At 46.3% G+C, this 21,683-nt stretch overlaps 1 protein-coding gene across 1 annotated transcript in view; it reads left to right on the top strand.

The window, feature by feature from the left end:
- Positions 1-7,983: 7,983 nt before the first annotated feature.
- LOC128457354 (FRAS1-related extracellular matrix protein 2) overlaps positions 7,984-21,683 on the top strand; it is a 51,483-nt gene continuing 37,783 nt past the window's right edge. Inside the window, exons 1-2 of the mRNA XM_053442005.1 lie at positions 7,984-12,976; positions 15,464-15,553. Coding sequence (XP_053297980.1) covers positions 7,999-12,976; positions 15,464-15,553 — 5,068 coding nt within the window. The 5' untranslated portion in view covers positions 7,984-7,998. The remainder of the gene's footprint in view (positions 12,977-15,463; positions 15,554-21,683) is intronic.

The following is a 21,683-nucleotide window of genomic DNA, read 5'->3' as shown; positions in this document are numbered from 1 at the left end:
AAGGCAGCTTTGTTTATGATCAAATATCTGCAGAACTAATGAAGTTCCCATCAGCTTCAATCAAACCCCGTATTTAATGCTAAAATAAGCTTATGGTATTTTACTAATATGCTATAGAATCGGGTGCTAATGGGATGAAGAGAAGGCTGAAGAAGAGAGAACAGTGTTTAAAGGTTCAGTGTGCAGAATTTAGTGATATCTAGTGGTGAAGCTGCATGTTGCAGCTGAACACCCCTCACCTCACCCTCCCCTTCCAAACATGAAATAGAACCTGTGGAAACCTCCAGTTGTCATAAAACCTCAAAAGCTTTAGTTTGTCCAGTTTGGGCTACTGTAGAGAGAACCCGCTCCCGATGTGAATATGAAATATTTAAATATAAGTATTCGAGGGGAAAGAAAACAACAATTCATACAATTTAGATGAAACACACAAGTGAAAACATGGCTAAAATTATTTTATATTTAATTTCTGCAAATAGATCTGAATCTTACACCACGAACCTTTAAATTCCACAGCGACAACACCATTGGCTGATTGAGATTATGTATAAATCGGATTGGATGAAGCAGGAGGAGAGAGAAAGAGAATTGTGAATGTGTACTTCTTGTGTGTGTGTGTGTGTGTGTGTGTGTGTGTGTGTGTGTGTGTGTGTGTGTGTGTGTGTGTGTGTGTGTGTGTGTGTGTGTGTTTGTGCGTATGTGTGTGTGTGTGTGTGTGTGTGTGTGTGTGTGTGTGTGTGTGTGTGTGTGTGTGTGTGTGTGAGAACAGCTGACTGGAACAAAGCAGATCTGGAGTAGAGGGAGAAGGTTTCGTAGAAAATGCTGTTAACTCTGAAACCAGCTGAAGCGTCTGCTCCGACTCTCGAGCGTTAAAGTTTAAAGTAAGTGAGACTTTAAACTTTGTCATTAGTGACTCGGACTCTCTCTCTTTTCTTATACAGCCGCCTTGCTGCTTTCACACAGTTCCTGAGCACGTTGATCTGTGAGGTGGACGATAAACCCAGATGATAATATCTGTGTCGAGATCTGTGGAAACAATTTTGTATAACAACTCTGGGATGCATGTGAAAATTAGCAAGGACGATTTTAAACTCTGATTCTTAACCTATTGTTGCATTGGCCTCATTTGACAATGACACTGAAGGAGTTCTATTCTATTGAGTTTTAGATCAGGGGGGCAGATGTAGACATTTTCATTTAATTGCCAGGCAGGGAATATTTGTTATTTTCCACAGAATAATTCATGGATCTTGATGAAATAAAAATCTCTGTAGGGCCTTACTGGTGTGAACAATATGGTGCAGATCCAAATGAAAATCTGGATCTAGTGAATTTAAACGTGGTTGGATGAGGGGACTGTGTGGCCCTGGCAGAGGTGTGTGCTTTACTGACAGTAGTCTGTTTGTTAGCAGGATTATTCAACAGCTGAAGGAAGGATTTCTTTTTTTGACACGGATCCAGATCAGGGGACAGATAGAGGATTTATTTTTTCATTTCCTTAACATGGTGAGATAGGTGTGATTATATTTTCTCTTTTTCACCAATTTCCCAGGGAACAATTCAAGGATCTTGATGATAATCATCAGGAGCGTTTAGTGGACTGGTATCTTTGGTGCAGCATGATTGAATTGAAGTGGCCTGTCGGGCCGAGGCAGAGCTTTAAGCTCTTCTAGTGAACGTTGATGGTTTGATAAGCTGCAGCTCTTTACTCCTGAGCTGCTGCTGCTGCTTGTTGCCACCAGAGGGCAGTAGTCCAATAAAGAAATATCACCATTTATTTCCCGGATTACTCAGATTTAAATCATCACTCAATTTAATTGATTTAATTTGCAAGATGGCATTTATCCGGCCTTAGTAAATAATTGTAGAAAGTAAATAATGTTTAGTCTCAGGAGGAATCTGAGCAGTTTAATTTGTTCTTGTTGCCTGATTGTCTCATCTTTACTTAAGCTCCAAGAGGTTTGGGTAAAAATAGAAAACACTTAAAGTGGAAGCACAACAGGAAGTCTTATTGCTTTATAAACGCCTCAACTTCCTCTGCTCTTCCTCCCATCTTCCTCTTCCTCCCCTCTTCCTCTGCTCTTCCTCCCATCTTCCTCCCATCTTCCTCTTCCTCCCCTCTTCCTCCCCTTTTCCTCTCCTCTTCATCCCATCGTCCTCTGCTCTTTGTCTCATCTTCCTCTTCCTCCCCTATTCCGCTGCTCCTCCTCCCATCTCCCTCTTCCTCCCCTGTAGCTCTGCTCTTCCTCCATCTTCATCTTCCGCTCCTCTGCCTCTACTCTTTCTCCCATCTTCCTCTTCTGCCCCTCTTCCTCTTCTCTTCCTCTGCTGTCCTCCGATCTTCCTCTTCCACCCCTCTTCCTCTGCTCTTCTTCTCCTCTTCCTCTGCTCTTCAAACTGCTCTTCCTCTGCTCTTCCTCTTTCTCTCCTCTCTTCTTCCTCTCTTCTCCTCCTCTCCTCTTCCTCTCCTACTGTAACAGTACTGTAACAAACATTCACCTCCGATGTGCTACGAGAGCCGAGCAGCCACCTGCTCCCGGTGAACTGTCTCTGCCTGCCGGGCTGAGGGCTGAGGGCTCTGTCTCACGCCTGATGGAGTGTGGCAGCCTCGTCCCTTATTAGTCTCGTCACCTCGGTGGAATCACGTGAAGTGGAGAGAATATGCTCTGCAGGGGGGAAATGTCACGTTGCCAACCAGCTGGAAACAGATATATCACACGTGAGCAGTAAACAAGTCATTAAAAGCTGACAGATCGGTCCAGGGGCTGTTCTGCAGAACACCAGTGATTATCAGCGTGGGACACAGAACTGCAGGAGCTGCTTGTCCTGAGTGAAATGGACGCTGAGTGTTTTGAAAAGTGTCTTTTTCTCACAGGTTTTGTCAGAAATGGAATCCATGAGAAGATTCCCTCTTAGCTACAACAGATATTTACCCAATTCCCCGATAATGGGCCTTGATCCTCTCACTGAAAGTCGGAGGCCTGCTGGAGCATTGTCATCTGTGCTGTAAATGAGTGTGTGGAGACGCAGGAACAGACCGGAGGTTTCACCAGACGGTAAACGTTGGGCAGGATGGCACTTTGCGTAAACTCACATGCTCATTGTGTCGGTGATTACAGAGCAGCGGCCGCACTGAGAGGCCTGTTTGCAGCAGAGAGTTCCTGGTGTGAGCTCTGAATGCCGACGTTTTTTCACGACTGTAACATGGGAACAAAGATGGACCAGATGTGAGTGTGTATGCTTTTGTTAGTGCTTGTGTGAACGTGTGTGTTTGTGTGCAAGAGTGGGGGGGGGGAGAACTTCCTCTTTACACTTTCCGCTGACCCAGACACAAATCATCAAGTAATTGCAGACTGGATCTGCTTAAAAAAATCATTGGTTTTACCCGCGGAGCTGTAGATTTTATGCGTTGGACTCCTCAAGACGCAGCAGGTCCCAGGTCACAGGCAGGGAGGCGGTGAGGAGGCGGCAGTGAGTGACAGGAGGCCCGAGCCTTTCATTCCTGTGCAGTGATGAAAGCATGAGAGTAACAGCTGTGTGATCAGAAACACAAGGTGCTTATTACGCTGAGCGGCGCCTTCAACGGACCTCGATGACTTTAATGGTTTATTGTTCACGTTGCAGTTATATGTACAGAGCATTTAAGTGTTTTTTCTAGTTCTGAATGGTTTGTAGCTATTTGATTTCCTGTTGTGTAGTTTAAAGTAAAATAACACATCAAATTTTACAGTCTGATCAAATATTTAAGTCTCTTTCCTTTATGTGTCCAGATCCAGGAAGTTTTGATTCACTTCTTTAAACATTGCGAGATAGAGCATTCATTTTCCTCGATTATTATTCCTCGAGGAACTAGTGGATTTAAGTGTGGTGTCACGAGGGGGAGGACTTGTTTAGCCGCTGCACTGTGACAGATAGAGCTATAGAAACCTGTAACTACCACCAATGTGTAGCTGAGATCATGTGGATTCAGGGTAATCAACAATTTGTATCTTCTATGGTTTTAGATCTATGTTAGGACATTATGGTCTGGGGAATTTAAATGTGGCTTCACGCGGCGGTTGGGCCTTGGCCTTGAATATCCGTCTATGTTTTAGTGTGGGGAGGCTTGGTGGTGCAGTGGGAAGCCACAGTGTGAACACTGGTTTGGCCCGGGGGTCTCTCTCTCTGCAGTTTGCATGTCCTCCTCGGGTCTCTGTGGGTTTTCTGCAGCTTCCTGCCACAGTCAGAGACATGCAGGGTTAGTGAGAAGTTAACTGGAGACTCTGAATTGACCTTAAGAGTGAATGTGAGAGTGAACGGCTGCTGCTCTCTACACTTTGTGATACGCTGGCGACTTGTCCAGGTCAAACTTTCCCTCTCACCTAATGTCTGGCTCCCTCCGTGACCCGATTTGAATAAAGTAGAATAAAAAATTCCCTTACTTCTACGTGAAATACAGTGAAGAAGTAAGTGTTAATCCAAATGCAGTTGTTTTATTCCCCCCACTCATGTATGCATATATTTTCTGTGCCTATAGATTCTCTGTATGAATAAATTTAACACAATGAACATTATTGTTTCTGGGTCATTTATTTTATGTTTATTAAAATGCAACAAGGACAAAAGTAAAACAAATCCTGTTTCAGAGAACAAAAACCTCCATCTCCGGCAAACAAGATAAAGTCATTTTCTATATGTATTTAAAGGAAACACTAATCTTTGGCAATTAACACTGAGAGAAAAATGTGTTTAGATGAATGAGCCCCTTCTTTGCAATAATCCTGTGTGTTGCATTGGTGAATATTCCTTTGACTTAAAAAGGAGACAGACGGCTCGTCACACAATGTCTATTCAAATAAATTAGTCTTTGTGGTAAGCAGGGAGCGACAGATTGTTTTTCTTTATGCCAATGCTCCAAATCTGATGGGTTCCTCGCCCTCGTGCCGTCTCTTTACTTGTCAGGTTTGAATCTCTCTCGATGGCTCCAACACCAGAAATCTCCACGTGCGTCCTTATCACAGCCCAGCAGCTGCTGTGGAGAAGGAACCCAGCGCCTCACCGTTCTCCATGAATATGTCATAAATCTGAGGCCGGACTTTCCCAGAAAAGAAGTTCTTCAAAGTGCTGCTGCAGTTTGGGTGCAAATTAGTCAAATGGGACGTGAGCAAATGTTTGTGAAGCAACCAGACGTCCAGGGAGCCAAAATAATAGACACGAGTTCCAACCAGCTGTTCATCATATGGAATTCCCTTATGTGTTTATCTATAGGAAGCATTTCCATGGGAAACAAACACCGCAGATTCAAGCTCCAGGTGAACAAAGTCTCTAATCTTGGGCCTGATAACAATAATTCATACATCCGTCTTTCCTTCCTTCTCTCTCCCTCTGTGTCTCATCAGACTTTCAGTATTCAGTCCAATCTGTGTGGATGTGCTGGCTCCTCACAGAGCACACCCAGCCTGCTCACGTATCCGAGTGGCGTCTCTCATGTGAAGGCACAGGCAGAATCCTCCGGCTCGGGTAAAGAGTGCGACAGCTGGAAAAGCTGGGGCTGCCATGTACTTTGAAATAACAAGGCACCAGAAGCCCTCTAATCACCTGGCATTTTAAACGTGGGTGGTGAAGAGTCGAGAACAAAATGCAGTCATGAGCAGCACTTCTAACGCTCTGCATTTTTTTAAATTCAAGGCTGTCGGGCTCCTGAGAACAGTATTTCAAATATTCATGTTTGAAACCTGGTCCTGATAATTCCTCTGCTTGTATCCAGTTTCATAGTGATTTATACAAAGCGTTTAAATGAATTTGACTCACACCGGCAGCAGGATGTGGTGTCACTTCTATCACACATTCACATGTTCCAACTTTATTATAATAATAATGATAAACCTACAAGGTGCTGTTCAAGTTAAGAATGAGAAACTGAAGGAAAACAATAGGAAACTAATTCATTTGTTTTGATTGGAGGATCACACTGCATAGAGCAAAGATACAGAAATAAAAGATGTTACAGATGAGAAGACAGTAAAAACAAGATCAAATAAAACACTATAAGGGGAGATCAGAACTAAAGCATGCCTATACAAATGTGTCTATAAGAGAGTCGGCATCAAAAATCAAATCTAAAATCTAGTGTGAGCCGATGGAGAAAAGCTCAAATCAGAGTCATTTGCTCTTTTAGGTTTTGGACGAGTTGTAATTTGTGTAGACGGGTTGTGTTGGGTCGCGTCCAAGAACGACACGTAAACTTATAAGTGTCAAGTTAAGGCAAAGTCAAGATGGAGCTTCTTCTTCTCAACACACAACACATGCAGCAGTAACACACCAACATGTGTAAATTCCTGAAAAGTGTCACACGTTTCTCAGTCATCACACATCTTTCATATCCAATAGAAAATATTTGAATTTCTGACTTCTGATTTATATTTGATTCATCCTCCAATGCTGATGCCACCGCACGGCCCTCACCCCCGATGCTCAAAATCAAATAATAAGTATTCAGCAAAAATATGTAAAAATGGCCTGTTGGCAGAGCGGGGGGGGGAGAGAGTTTATTCTCTCATGACTTCGCTTTGACAGATGTTTCAACTTGCTGAAAAAATCCCCCCCCCAGGACCTGGGAGATCTGGCAGGATGGATTTTCTCCAGTCTTAAGAAACTATTTGCATCGATATCTTTTTTTTGTCAGGGGGTAGGGGGGAGTCCATGACATCTGAATGTGTATTTCATATCCCTGTTCTGCTGCTTGGAGCACTATTTGTGGATTGTCTCTCTGCATCGAGTTCAGTTTACTCAGCCGCACTGACAAGGCCGGGGTCGCTCGGGCCCCACTGCCTCCTGGGTAATTAGAGGTCCTACGTGGCTTCTTGGTCTCGCTGCTGCGAAGGTCAACGTGTTTCCGATGGCCGACCTCCACCTGCTTTACTCACCACAAGGTAAAGGTCAACACAATGATTAGAAAAAAAGCTATATACTATCTCACTTTTATCGATTTATGTGATGTCAGGGGTGTTTTGGGGAAACTAATCCAACAATGAGCAGAGTGTCTTTTTAGAGGAGGATGCCAAACGGATTGTAAACGTTTATTTCATCAGGAGCCAATCACATATCGTGGCAGTGCCTTGTTTCACTTAGATTCAACTTCAGTATGATCTAGTACTCAATGTTTGTAAAGCTATTTCTAACGTGATCAAGGCTGTTTTTTTTAACAATATAAACAAGAAGTACCAAAATGTGCAAAATCCTCTGTTACTGCATTTTATTGTTTAATACTTAATTATGAATGAGCACTTACACATTGCTACTGCAGAAATGATCTGAATTCCTGTGAGAGAAACACAAATGTTTTAATATTTGCTGTTATAAGAGTTATTTGCATTTGCATTGATCCAATTCTTCATACATTTATCAAACCAGTGAAGCTATAGTTACTAATCTGGCTTTTCTATAATTTCACATCTTATATTTTGTTTTGTTTTAGTGGTCTAACTATTTCTCTCTCTCTCTCTCTCTCTAATATGGAAAGTGTTGATAATCCTCTCAGCCATGGGGTTACAGTTTTATGATAATGATAATATGATTATGTTTCTCTCCAGGGCCACATTACATTATCACATCCCTCAGGACTCGTCCCCGCTCAGTGATGAATGAATCATATCAGTGTGGCTCGGCTCGGTGCCCTGCCTCCTGTGTGAATCTCAGCCGAGCTGCCTATCGCGGACGAGGCTGAGGAGCGCAGCCCGGAGGATCCTCCAATATGCGCAGAGATGGGCGGTGGCGCTTTTACGCAGCCTCTCAAGTGTCACAACTTAAAACTCCTGCGCGCTCTTCTCGCGGAGAGTGTGGAGGGTCCGGGCGCACGCACCGTGTCGACATCCAGCCCACTCCCGTGCAGCACTTGGGGATTTTTTTCTAACCTTTACGCGTAAAACAAAGACACCGGAGCGTGTTTGTTCTCCTCTCCGCACACCGCCTTGGCACAGGGACTGTTTTCGGATGCTTTGGATGGGATCCGCCGCCGCGATGCCGCTCCACACACTTCTCCTCCTGTGCGTCTCGCTCGCGGGTTTCGCCTCCGCGCAGCCGGACAGCTCCGGGTTGTTCTACGCGCTGAGGTCCGACCTGTCCGAGGACGCGATCCTGGTGGCCAACAACGGAGTGCGCGTGGCTTTCGGGAGATCCGTGTTCATCGACCCCATCAACGATCTGGTGATCCAGACGCAGCCGGGGGATCGATGCAGCATCACGGTCCTGGACAACGACCCGCTCTCGCAGAGACCCGGGCATCTCTCCCCCAAAAAGTTTCTGTGTGATTTCGGTCCCAACGACGTGACGTACTCACACTACGGCTCCAGGAGTCCGGCGAAAGACCGAGTGCGGCTGCAGCTCAGGTACGACGCGCCCACGGAGACCGTTATCATCCCCTTCATGATGGAGGTGGAAGTAGTTTTTACGCAGCTGGAGTTACTCACCAAAAACATGCCCCTCACCGTGGACAACCTGAGGGGCATCAGCCACCCCATTGATAAAAAGACTCTGGAGTTCACCTATGACAGAGAATCTCATAGATGTGAGGTGGCCTCCCTGTCCAGCGGCAGCGCTCTGCCCAGGTATGGACGACTCATCGACGGGGGGAAACTTTCCAAAATGATGGACTGTGATGAATTCACCCAGGCGGACATCCGCTACGAGCACACGTTTGAGCGCCAGTCCCCCAACAGGGACTACGTGCCCATGGTGGTGGAGCTGCACGATAAAGAGGGCAACCTGGAGAAGCAGGAGTATTTCCATCTCATGATACGCATCAAACAAGGGGAGGAGAACACCCCCCCCAAGCCCAGCTTCGTGTCCATGATGATGATGGAGGTGAGTCAGTTTGTCATGACCGCCCTCACCCCGGATATGCTCGCCGCCGACGATGCAGAGTCAGACCCGGATGAGCTTATCTTCAACATCACCTCCCCGTTATCGTATGAGGAGGGATACATAGTCAGCACCGACGACAGGAACCTCCCCATCACCTCCTTCTACCAGAGGGACCTGCGCGATCTGAAAATTGCCTACAAGCCCCCGTCCCTGGACTCGGAGACGGAGAGGATTTTCCAGCTTGAGTTTGAGGTGGTGGACACGGACGGGGCCGTGTCGGACCCCTTCGCCTTCATGATCGTGGTGAAGCCCATGAATTCCTTGGCCCCCGTGGTGACACGCAACACGGGCCAGCTGCTGTACGAGGGCCAGTCCCGGGCCCTCTTCACCAGCCACAACTTGGAGATCGCCGACGAGGACGACCTGGACGCGGTCACCATCACCGTGGTGGACGGGCTGCGGCACGGAGACCTCACGGTTCTGGGCTCTCTCAGCAAGTTCTTCACCCCCACTGATCTCACCACGGGAGTTGTGGTGTACCAGCACGACGGGAGCGACACGTACAGCGACAACATTGTCTTCAAGATGTCGGACGGGAAAAACGAGGTCGAATTCCTTTTCCCCATCACAGTCGTTCCCACTGATGACGAGCCACCGATTATAAATGCCAACACGGGCCTGGTGCTCTTCAAGAACCAGATGATGCTGATTTCTCCCCTCATGCTAAGTGCTGCTGATATTGACTCTGAGGACTCAACTATTAAGTTCACCATCGTCGCTCCCTTCTCCACAATCGGCACAGTGTTCCTCAGACAGTCCGACGCCCCCGAGGATCCCTCGTCCTGGAAGTTCAACGCCGAAGATGAGGTTTACGAAAAGGAGGTGACCGAGTGGCTCCAGAAAGACATAACTGACGGGAAGTTGTTCTACAAGCACACAGGCCCTCACAACACAGACACCATCATGGATCAGTTCGTGTTCACGGTGCAGGATGACAACGACCCCCCTAATGAGTCAGGGCAAAATGCTTTCATGATCCGAGTGTTGCCCATCGATGACGTCCCCCCGGTGCTGTTCCCCGGCACCACCATTCAGATGACGGTTCAGGAGTACAAGCTCACGCACTTCAGCAAGGAAGTTCTGCGCTACACCGATTTAGACTCTGAGGACCGTGACCTGAAATACACAGTTATCCAGCCGCCGACAGACACGGACGAAAATAACCCTGTTGGGTTCGGATCCCTGGTTCTGACAGAGAGCCCAGACACCGAGGTCACAGAGTTCACGCAGGCTCAACTCAATCATCACAAGCTGTCCTACGACCCGCCGGATGTGGAGCTGGGGATCACAGCTCACGTGGTGCAGTTCCGTTACACCGTGGAAGACACAGCGGGGAACAGCGTGGAGGGGGCGTTCACTATCTACCTGCAGCCCGTCAACAACAAACCCCCCGAGATCACAAACACCGGCTTCACTGTGTTTGAACGTGGCATGCACATCATCACCCTCGCTGAGCTGGACGCCGCAGACCTGGACACAGAGAGTGAACAGATTACCTTCACTCTCAGCCAGCTGCCCAAACACGGCCAGGTCCAGGTGGCATTCAGCGACTTGGAGAAAAAAGGGCTTTTCCGACTTGAGGACGTCTCAGAGGAGAAGATATCGTACATTCACGGCGGGGAGGAGACGGTGAGCGATGACTTTCAGCTGGACGTGAGCGACGGGTTCCATGTTGTAACCGTGACGGTCAAAGTGAACGTGAGGCCCGTGGATGATGAGACTCCCACCATCAGTCTGCCCGCGGGAACCATCGGGTCTCACATGGACGTGCTGGAAAACGGAGCCACAGAAATCACCACTAACGTCATCCAAGGCCACGATGACGACACCGATGACCTGGAGCTGACGTTCATCGTGGAGGATGCTCCACTGATGGGCGATATACTGGTTAAAGGAGTGCCTGCCACCAGGTTTACACAGGCTGACATCATTAACGGTGTGGTGGTGTACGCACACACCAGCGGGGAGATAGGCCTCGCATCCCAGCACGACGGCTTCAATCTGACTCTCACAGACATGTCTGATGATTGGACGGTTGGTGGGAATAAGGTCAACGGGGTCCACGTTCGAGTTACTATTCTTCCCGTTGACAGCCAGGCCCCTGAGGTCGGAGTTGGGATTCAATTTAGTGTCCTGGAAGGGGAGAAGTACGCCATCGGCCCCGAGCACTTGGATGCAGACGATAATGACACTCCGACAGATGATATCCTTTGCACCATCATTGTCCAGCCGACCACCGGCTATGTGGAAAATATATCACCGGCCCCGGGCTCAGAAAAATCCAGATCAGGGACTGCTATCAGTGCTTTCACCGTCAGAGATATCAGAGAGAGGAACGTCTACTATGTGCAGAGTATCCACAAAGGAGTGGAGCCGGTGGAGGACAGGTTCACGTTCAGGTGCTCGGACGGCATCAATTTCTCAGAGAATCTCTTCTTCCCTATAATTATCATCCCTGCAAATGATGAGAAGCCAGAGATTTATCTGAGAGAAATAGTCGTCATGGAGGGAATGAACATCGTCATCGACACCCCCATTCTGAACGGTGCGGATGCCGATGTTCCACCTGAGGAGCTGATGTTCATCATCTCCAAACCGCCCAAACACGGCGTCATCCTGAACCAGCTCCCCACGGGCTCGGTCCTGGTGACTAATTTCACTTTGGAGCAGATTAGGGAGGCGTCGAGCATTATTTATGAGCACGATGACTCAGAGACAACAGAGGACAGCTTTGATGTGACTCTGACTGACGGAAAGTACTCTGTGCAGAAAACTGCCGTGGTCATGATTATTGCAGTGGATGACGAGACGCCCAGAATGCTCATTAACGACGGCCTGGAGGTGGAGATCGGTGAAACCAAAGAGATCAACAACAAAGCGCTGAAAGCGACAGACTTGGACTCAGACGATAGTTCCCTCGCGTACATCATCCGCTTCGGGCCGGGTCAAGGTCTCCTGCAGAGGAAAACTCCCTCTGGGGCTTTGGAGAACATCACACTGGGGATGAACTTCACTCAAGCTGATCTCGATGCCGGGCTCTTGATCTACACACACAGCGGACAGGAGGGCATCCGAGACCTGGTGAAGTTTGACGTCACAGACGGAATGAACCCGCTAATCGACCGTTACTTCTACATCACTGTGGGCAGCATCGACATGGTGTTCCCTGATGTTGTCAGTAAAGGTGTGTCCCTGAGGGAAGGTGGCAGAGTGACCTTGACCACAGATCTTCTCAGCACCACCGACCTCAACAGCCCGGATGAGCACTTGGTCTTCACGGTGACGAGGGCCCCTGTGAGGGGCCACTTGGAGTGCACGGACACTCCCGGGATGCCCATCGTGTCTTTCACTCAACTGCAACTGGCCGGCAGTAAGGTCTACTACATCCACACCTCAGACGACGAGGTGAAGATGGACAGCTTCGAGTTTGAAGTCACTGACGGCTACAATCCCATCTTCAGGACATTCAGAATCTCCATCGTGGATGTTGACAACAAGAAGCCCGTCGTGACTGTAAATAGTCTGTTTGTCACCGAGGGGCAGGTTAAGCTGATTACACCGTTTGAGCTCACGGCTGAGGACCAGGACACGTCTGAGAAGATGCTGAGATTCACCGTCACCCAGCTGCCTGTTCACGGTAAACTCCTCTACAACCAGTCCACGCCCGTCACCAGCTTCACAAAACAAAACCTGAACGAAAACCTCATCAGCTACAAACACGACGGCACGGAATCATCAGAGGACTCCTTCTCCTTCACTGTCACCGACGGCACGCACACCGACTTTTATGTTTTCCCCAACACTGTGTTCGAGACTCGGCACCCTCAAACCATGAAGATCACCATTGTGTCGCTGGACAACGGCGTCCCTCAGATCGTGGTGAATAAAGGCTCCCCCACTTTGAAGATCTTGACCACGGGTCACCTGGGGTTCCCCATCAGCTCCAAAGTGCTGAGGGCAGAGGACAGAGACAGCAGCCCGGTGTCCCTGGTGTTCCACGTCACCACCGCGCCCAAACACGGGTACATCATCAACCTGGGACATGGAAACAACTCCATCAACACGTTTACTCAAGGTGAGGTCATCGGCATTGCAACATATCAACCACTGCATAAATAATACACAATAATCAAATGACAAAAAGTTAAAAATAACAATGAAAAACTGATTTAAAATATGTAATCTGCCTTGTTTGGGAAACAAAATAATACAAAATTATAATTTTTTTTAGATATATAAACTTTAGAAATGTTTGAATAATGCAATCAAATATATCTGATACCTTAACATGTGATGTTATGCTCTTCAGAGTGAAAAAATCTGTAAAGTTTGATTATTTTTCTTCACACCAAGATTTGAATTTATGGGGCAATAATTATGTATATGTGTGTGACAAGTGCCGGCTTGGGAATTTCAATAGTCAATTTGTGGGCCTGATTAGGACGTGCCTCGCTCATCAAATCGTAATTAGCAGACCAAAGTTAGGGGCTGGTGTTTTCCGTGCAAATGTCTTGTAGATGGTTTGAGATGAATAATTTATCACTTCTCCGTCTCGGAGGGAAATGTTCACATCGGCTGTTCTCCAGCGCGGTGTGTTAAATGAAGCAGGACAGGAGCAGAGGATCGTGTGAAAAGGTCAGAGCAGTCGTTCCAGTGCCGGTCGAGCTGCAGGTTTGCAGATTTTGACGGTTTCCTCAGGTCCGAGCATCTCAAAGCGATTTATTGCAGTTTGAAAAAAAACATCACACGGAGCACACTCGCCCTCCCGGAGCTGTGAATGTGCAAACCTCCACTTGCATCTGTGCATGTCTGTTTATTGATACTGGAGACGGATTCAAGACAACAATGCCACTGATTGAGGTTTAAAGCGACGCAATCAATGCAGTATTTCATATCACGCTGAGGCAATTATGCAAACAGGTTAGGAAATTCATCGGCTCATGCCACAAGCTCGGCACGGGGAAAGACGGCAGCTGAGAACACAGAGGAGAGAAAAGAGCGCTCTTAAGTCGGCAGGAGACGGACACTTCTGTGAACCGCTGTGCCGCTTCGGCCTTTGAAAAGAAAAAGGAAAAGGAAAAGGGACGGGGGGGGGGCACAGACACACACACACACACACACACATGGATGAGACTGAAGGGCAGAGAGAACAGGAGGCAGAGGGGACGGAGAGGGGGCAGAGAGAGCAACTAAAGTAGAAGATCGAGTGGAGAAGGGGGGGTTGCAGGTGGCATGAGATGAGAGAAATAAAGAATGAGGGAAGGGTCGTGTGAGAGAGAGAGAGAGAGAGAGAGAGAGAGAGAGAGAGAGAGAGAGAGAGAGCAGGCTCGTCAGAAGGCTCAGTCAGGTGAAAGAGACAATCCCTCGCTCTTTATTTACTCTTCCTATTTCCAGGGCACATCCCGTGAGGCGCCCTCTTTAAATATTTGATGAACACCGTGGCCCTGGTTCGCAGCCTCGACTTTATCTTTGCAAGGTCCTCGGGTTCAAGGCTGCAACACAACTCCTGCTGTTCACGCTCCACAATGCAACTTAAATGGTTTCTGTATGTGCATTTTTTTATTCAGGGGGGAAGCAGGAGAGTCGGTTAATGACAGGAAACCAGCGAAGAGCTTCCCAGTCAGTCAGGAGTCGGGGCTTTGCACTTTTATGAACCTCCGTCCTGTCACATCTATTATTGACGGAGGTGTTTCGCAGAGGCCAAATCCTTTCACGCTCTTGATGATCTTTCTGCACTGTAATAGACGTTTGTGCAGAATGGGGGGAAGGGGGGGGGGGGGGGGGGGGGATGCAGACCGAGCCCTGTAATTCTGAATTCGCTGGGAGAACAGCTGTGGAAAGCATCGGTGCCCGGGTGCAATCCTGTTCTTAACATTCCTCTTCTTAACATTCCTGCCCCGCGTCTATCATTAAAGGTCCACTGGCTACCCGGTCCGGGTCGGTGACGCCCTCCTGCAGGTTCGAGCTTTGAGCTTCCTGTCTCAGACACGAGGTGGTGGCCCTCTATCGTCCTGGATTACGGATGCATGACTTTCAGAACGCGTTCTCTGGTACAAGAAGCGCTCATGCTGAGTGCAGATAAGGAAGAGAATCAGTGTGATACTCGAGACCTGCTGTTCCCGCCGCTGATAAGGACAGCCTCCATCTTTGAACAGTGATTTGACAGAGAGTGTTTTCAACAATCCAATGGTCACAGGGACTTCAAAGTGGGCTGGAGGCTGCGGCCAGCATCAAACATCACATTTTTATTTAATCTAAAAAGAATATCTCACATATTTACTTCTTTTTTTTTTTTTAAACCTTTGTAAGGACAAATGTCTTTGATGCATAAATTATGATTTAACCTCTCGAGAAGGGGATTTTTAATTTCATCATGTGAGAGTGAAATGCACCGACTCTCATTTGCATTCGCTCACTAATTACATCAAAATATTTGTTGTTGTTTACTCGTCTGCTCTGTTTCCCTCGTGACACAGTATTTATAATTTGCTCAAATGTCATCCCGTGCATGTTTGTGACACACGAGCAAACCAACTGAACTCAAGATGTTTGTGTGTTGCAGCTGATGTCGATGACCTGAACATCTGCTACGTGTTGCGGAACGAAGATAACGCCACATCCGACCTCTTCCACTTCTCTGTTGAGGACAACGGTAAGATTTTTAAAAACGTTTACACTGATGGAGCAGAAAGAGGTTTTTCAAATTATGCTTGAACGAAAAATTGCTGATGGATTCGAACCGGCTGAGGTGAAGTCTTTGTTGTTGTTTGTGTGGTCCCGAACCTCCAGACTCGCTGGTTTCTGGTCTCTCCGGGTGAGTTTGTGAGTCTGCTTCTCTTCTGCTGCCGTCGGGGGTTCACAGAATCACTCATTACACTCACGCTCATGATTGTGATGGACCCGCGAGTCAACTGTCAGGCATCGTGTTCCAGCTCCGAGTGCCTTTTGATTCTGAAAATCGCTCCCCGCAGATTGAACCAACAGATCAGTGATTTCTTTTTATATTTCTGCTGCGTTCATTCATATTCATCGTGCTAAACGCCGCCCCCCCCCTCCCCCCCCACCCCCCCTCTCTGTCGGCTTCAGTTGCGCGAGGAGCCTGATATTTGCCCTGACTTCATTTGATTCAAGAAAATAAAATCTGCATAGGCCAACAGAGGCCCAGCGTCTGCAACTGTAAACTACAAATGATGCTCCGGCTTATTAGCTGAGGCTTCCTCTTTCGTTAAAGACAGGAAACTCTTTCTGAGGCGCTGGAATTGACTTGTGTCATTTTCACAGTCCGTTGATTTAATGAGACGTTCTGGCTAATTTGTGAATGTGGCTGCAGGATACGTCAAAGCAGAGCTACTGTGTATCCGGTCCTGTCGTGATTTATTAGTCAGTGTAGTTATTAGAATGCCAACAACATGCATTTAATATACAAGATATATGAGAGCTAGTTTAAAGTGTCCGTGTTTTACCCGTTGGGCTATAGAGGGTCAGATCCACCTCTGTGTAAAGGGCATCGAACACAGTATGGACATTATGACAACATGCTTTCATCAGCATCACATTCATCATCTTCCACACAAGCATTTACCGGAAAACACACGAATGCAAAAGCCACAAAAAGAAAACGACAACAAAAACACAACCACAGTGGGAGTGAGTGACAACGAGTGTTCACTGAAACGAGCAGAGTTAATTAACCGTGGCTAAATGACCCAATCGTTTGTGAAAACCCGGTTAGTAAATTGGATGCTTGTCTATTTAATTATTATTTGTTCTTTTGCCGTCGTGTTGTCCGTTAATCGGCTCGTGAGACAAACACCTCGGCCGCCACGTGGAGCCGCTTAGAACCTGCGTCTGCCCCAGAGGCTTTTAACCCCGGGGAGCGAATGCAGATTGTTTCCATCTCATCGAAAGGCTCAAGAGCATCGCTGGGTTTGTTCAAGATCAAGTAGCTGAAGAAAGAAAAACCTGAATGTTCAAATTCTGAACTGAAATGATCGTTAATGACATAGTTACATTTCGAGGCGTTTATCAAAGCCGCAATCAAATTCAAACTGTGAAAATGACTTGAGTATTTAAATCAGAGGGCGGTCGAATGAAACGAGCGGAGAAGCACAAACTCACAACATGTGGTGTCGGACGTAACATGCAAAGACCAGAAGAATGTTTTTTATGTCTTTGCCCGGTCTCTTTATGTTTGGTCCTGGAGGGCCACCGTAGCCAATGGAAATAACAGTCTTTAAAGAAGGGTTTGTAAGATATGAAATGTACAAACGTGACATGAAATGACATAAAACATCTGTACAAATATTCAGATTTCATCTTCAAAAATGACCCAAACAAATTACATTTTCTCTGCCACATTCTTTCTTTACATGTGCAGATGTGCAGGAGATTTTTTAATCCTGTAAGATATGGAGTCACACCAACTACACAGACGTGTGTGCCACTTGATCCTCCTTGAAATGCACAGGGGAAATAAAAGGTGCTCAGGAGGCAGAGAGGTTCATCCACCAACCAGAAGGTCGGGGGTTCGATGCCCGACCTCCTGGTTAGTGGCTGTCCTTGGGCAACATACAGAACCCATGACTGCTGTTCCTGCTGTGTGTGAATGGCGTGTTGTTGTAAGAGAGCTGCCTATAGAGGCTTGAACTGTGAAGATCTTTGACTGGTCGATAAAAGCGTAGAAAGTGTTTTGTGAATGCAGCCAATCCACCGTTTAACAGCAGAAGTCACATGAACCCGTTTACACTCTTATTTCTCTCAGTCTGTTCGTTTGTCTTCTGTACCATCAGATGTAATTTTCGCTACCTGGACTTAATTCTCAGATCCACTTTCAGTCGCACAATTCTTCTCAGTGACTCACATCGCTGAGTGTCGGATTAAAACATAACGGAGACGTCACGATTCACTTCTCAAGGTCGTTGTCTTCATCACCACGGCTGCTGCCTTTGTTCTGCAGTCACAAAAGGATACAGCAGTTGAGATAGTGACTCTGTCCTTCAGTTTCAAAACTACTCTTAACCAGCGACGCCAAGTATATAAAAGTGTTTTCCAAAGTTACACAAGAAGTAAAAACCGTGTAGGTGGGGGCGCCCTTAGCTCGGTTGGTAGGGCGTCCCCCCCATGGGCCTCGGCCAGCAGCGGACCCGGGTTCGATTCCAGCCCGCGGTCGTTCTCTGCATGTCACTCCCCTCTCTGCCCCATTTCAACTCTGTCTCTAAAACTATCAATAAAAGCATAAAATGCCAAAAAATAATCTTTAAAAAAAAAGAAAAAAAAAAAACCGTGTAGGTTATTCAACACTTTCTGTCTGAAAACATGAACTAATGGTTTGGTGAATTAGCCCTGGACCCACTTTTCATTTTGTAGTGCTAATGCACTTAGAGGGAAATGCTAATTTCCAGAAGACTAACAGTTTCTTTGTGCACATGAAAGGAGAAACATTGACTAATTGATTGTCCACGCTCCTGTAAAGTTCTTAGATTTTTTCTTTCTCTTTTTCCTGCTCCTGGCAATAGTCTGGTTTAGATTTAAAAAAAAGGAAGGCCTGAGGCTTTTTAAAGGGAATTGTGCTCTACACAAGTTTAGGCTATTGTCAATCCATAACTTACTGGATATACTTAATCTTCCTTTTTTTTGGAGACTTGGTGTTACTGCCATCCGGTTCCAGATAAAGAATTTGCAGAGGAAGCAAATGTTAAACGGCAGCAGTACAGTGATTTACAGTGTGTGGTGCAACACACTGTGAAGCATCATTCTCAGCCTCCCCCCCAAAAAAACCCCCAAAGCAGCTCCTCCACTTCCACTTGGTTTTACATGAAACACCTGGTTTGTCTTGTAAAACATGAGTGTACATATAAACAGGTACAGATATGTATTTATTGGTACATGTGTATATATATAATTCACATGTGCACCGGCACACTTTCACACATTCCCACATATGCATGCACAGCAGAGGACGGAGGGGGAGCCGAGGGCTGAGGGGCGGTCAAGCCTCCAGCACAAAGAAAGAAGTGTTTGATATTTAAGAGCACCGGCATCATTGTGGCTAATGAGAGCCCTGCAGCGTGTGAGCCGGGCAGAGCCGCCAGGCAACCACTGGTAATTACACAGCTCTATTACAGGCTCCTCTACGGGGAAAGAGCGGCAGGAAGCGCCTTCTGTCACAGGTTAAGAGCAGCTGCGATCACTATGGTTCACTGCAGTGGGCTGGAGCACCACTCGTTTCCCAGGCTCCTCTTTGACCAGGGGATGCTCAGGGAGTTTGAATGAAGACGCACGTAACAAACACAGATGACACTGAAAACAAAAGACTGGAGTAGAGCTGCAACGAGCAGAGATCCTCAGTATTGATACGTCTGAAAGTTATTTGCTTCGTTAAACTGAGAAAAAATCATTCGGTCTCTGCGATGAGTCAACGGGTCTTTAAATGTCTTATTGTGTCTTTACAAAATTTAAAAAAAGACGAGTTTAATTGCGATCAGCACAAATTGCAAACACATCATTTCCAAACAACAAACAAACAGACAAATAAACAAACAAACAGTGGACAGGGATGAAAACATACCGTGCTCTGTAACAAACTAAAGAAAATCAGCATACCCTCATATTTGAGAAGCTGAACCTAGAAAATGTTTGGTGAGCATGAATTATCCCAAGAATTAATAATTATAATTGACCAATTAACCAATTATATCCGTTCTACTTAAAAGATTAATTTGCAAAAATCACAAAAACAAACATCTTTCCTGTCATCCCGTCTGTTTTGTGTTTGTTTCTTCTCCCCCCTGCGAATGGGATTGATCATCACACTATACACAGACTCCCCCCCCCCCCCCCCCGTCCTCACCCCTCTGTGACCCCTCTGTGACCCCGTAGATTCACTGCACACAGGACACTTGACATGTGTTTCTCCGTCATCACAGAGTTGACTTGAATAAAACATGATTCTCATCGGCGGTGATGAAGACTCACTCTCACCGCAGGGTACAGCGCGAGGGCACGGCTTCTTTAATGGTTTGTAATGGTTTGGTGAGACGGGTGTGAATCCGTGGTTCCATGGTGACGTGTCCGCCGCTCTTCAAAAGAACTTTTTTCTCAGCAGTAATGACAACATGTTCAAATGACCTCGCTGAGGTTTCTTTTTCTTTGAAACCGCTTCTGAGTCGAGTCGTTAACTTTTAAACTCCACTTCAACTCTACAGTAGAACGAGAAGGGAACTGAATAGAGCTCGAATGAAATCACATTTAAATTCACCACAGCCAGATTTTTATTTGGATCTACTTCTAATTACACACACTTAAATATAATAGATACACATCAGTGCCCTAAACTTTCTTTTCATCTTGATCCATGAATTGTTCTCCAAGAAATCTACGGAAATTCTGAATAATTGATTGACAATAAGGTCTATGGTATCATACCAACATTTTTTTTTATATACTAATGACTAATACTGGTATCTGCATTGGTCCCCAAATATCTGATCCGGCTCCAATGGTTTTAACAGTGGCTGATAAAGAAATAGGAAAATCTCTAATTGTGAATAAAGGAAACTTTATTACCTGAATCAGTAAAAAAACAGGATGCTGCTCAGTAGAGTTTAAACTGCTTCTGTCCAATTAGATTCAATCAAGCTGCAGCAATTTCACTCACTCAAACATTTCACTTCCATAAATGTGCTTCGTTCTACTTAAGTCCGGTGAACACACGGTCAGTGATAATGTTACAATCTGGTTTTTAAATTTGTGTGCTGAATTTTTTTAATCATCGCTTCAATCCTTTTTGAATCTTTCTCACCTTCGTAGGAAGTTAAGTTTTCATATTAAAGTGCAATAAAATAAAAATAAAACATTACAGCTTAAGACTGTCTGTCACCATGGCCACAAATCTGCTGACCTTTTGTCTTTAATTTTGCAAATGTTGAGTACACACACACACACACACACCACACACACACACACACACACACACACACACACACACACACACACACACACACTAACACACACAAACACTAACGCGGCTTTAAAAGAGGATTCTCTTTATCAGCCTCCATTCAGGAGTTTACTGTCATCCACTTCTCTCACATCTCAACTCTTCCATCTCTTATCCTCTTCAGCCCGTCATCATCATGATTCTTCTAAATGAATCCTCCATTCTTTTCCTCCCTGCTCAACATCTGTGTCCATGACACCTTCTGTTCTTCAGTCTCATTCCTACGTCGCTTATCAACGTCTCCTTTTCCTTTCCGGGTACAGGCCTGGATATTTCGCCTTGTTGAGCTTAATCTCAAAGTCTGTCGCCGGTTTATTGTCCCGAATGTCAACTCTAGTCTCAGGCATCGGGTTTTACTGTCACACCCTCGCTGTGGTGTTTCTCTCCTGCAGCCTGACGTGTTTGTCTGTCAGCGCTGGTGCTGATGGATGTCTTTGTTGGAGGATTACAGCGCGTTCCACAGTCGTGAATGTGGCACGGCGTTGATCTGCATCTCATTAGAGCGCCGGGACGAGAGCGTCAGACCTGTTGAGGGATGTGAAGGGGAATTTTCCATCGCGTTAATCATCTTTGATTCTCGGCTTCTCTGAGCTTGACAACCCATCAGCTACATCAACAGGACCAAACACACTCTAATCTCAAGAACAAACACTGGAATGTGGTCATTTGCAGTTTTTGAATATATGGTTAGATTCCTCCAGATTATTGGCTTATTATTGCTTTTTCTGTCTCACTTTTTGCCACATTCATTTACCATAATGTTCAATGTTTACTTCTCCACACA

The sequence above is a fragment of the Pleuronectes platessa genome, chromosome 15, assembly GCF_947347685.1.
Source record: "Pleuronectes platessa chromosome 15, fPlePla1.1, whole genome shotgun sequence".
Taxonomy (NCBI): Eukaryota; Metazoa; Chordata; class Actinopteri; order Pleuronectiformes; family Pleuronectidae; genus Pleuronectes; species Pleuronectes platessa.
Note: the sequence above shows the minus strand (reverse complement) of the source record. Positions and strands in the feature narration are given on the sequence as shown.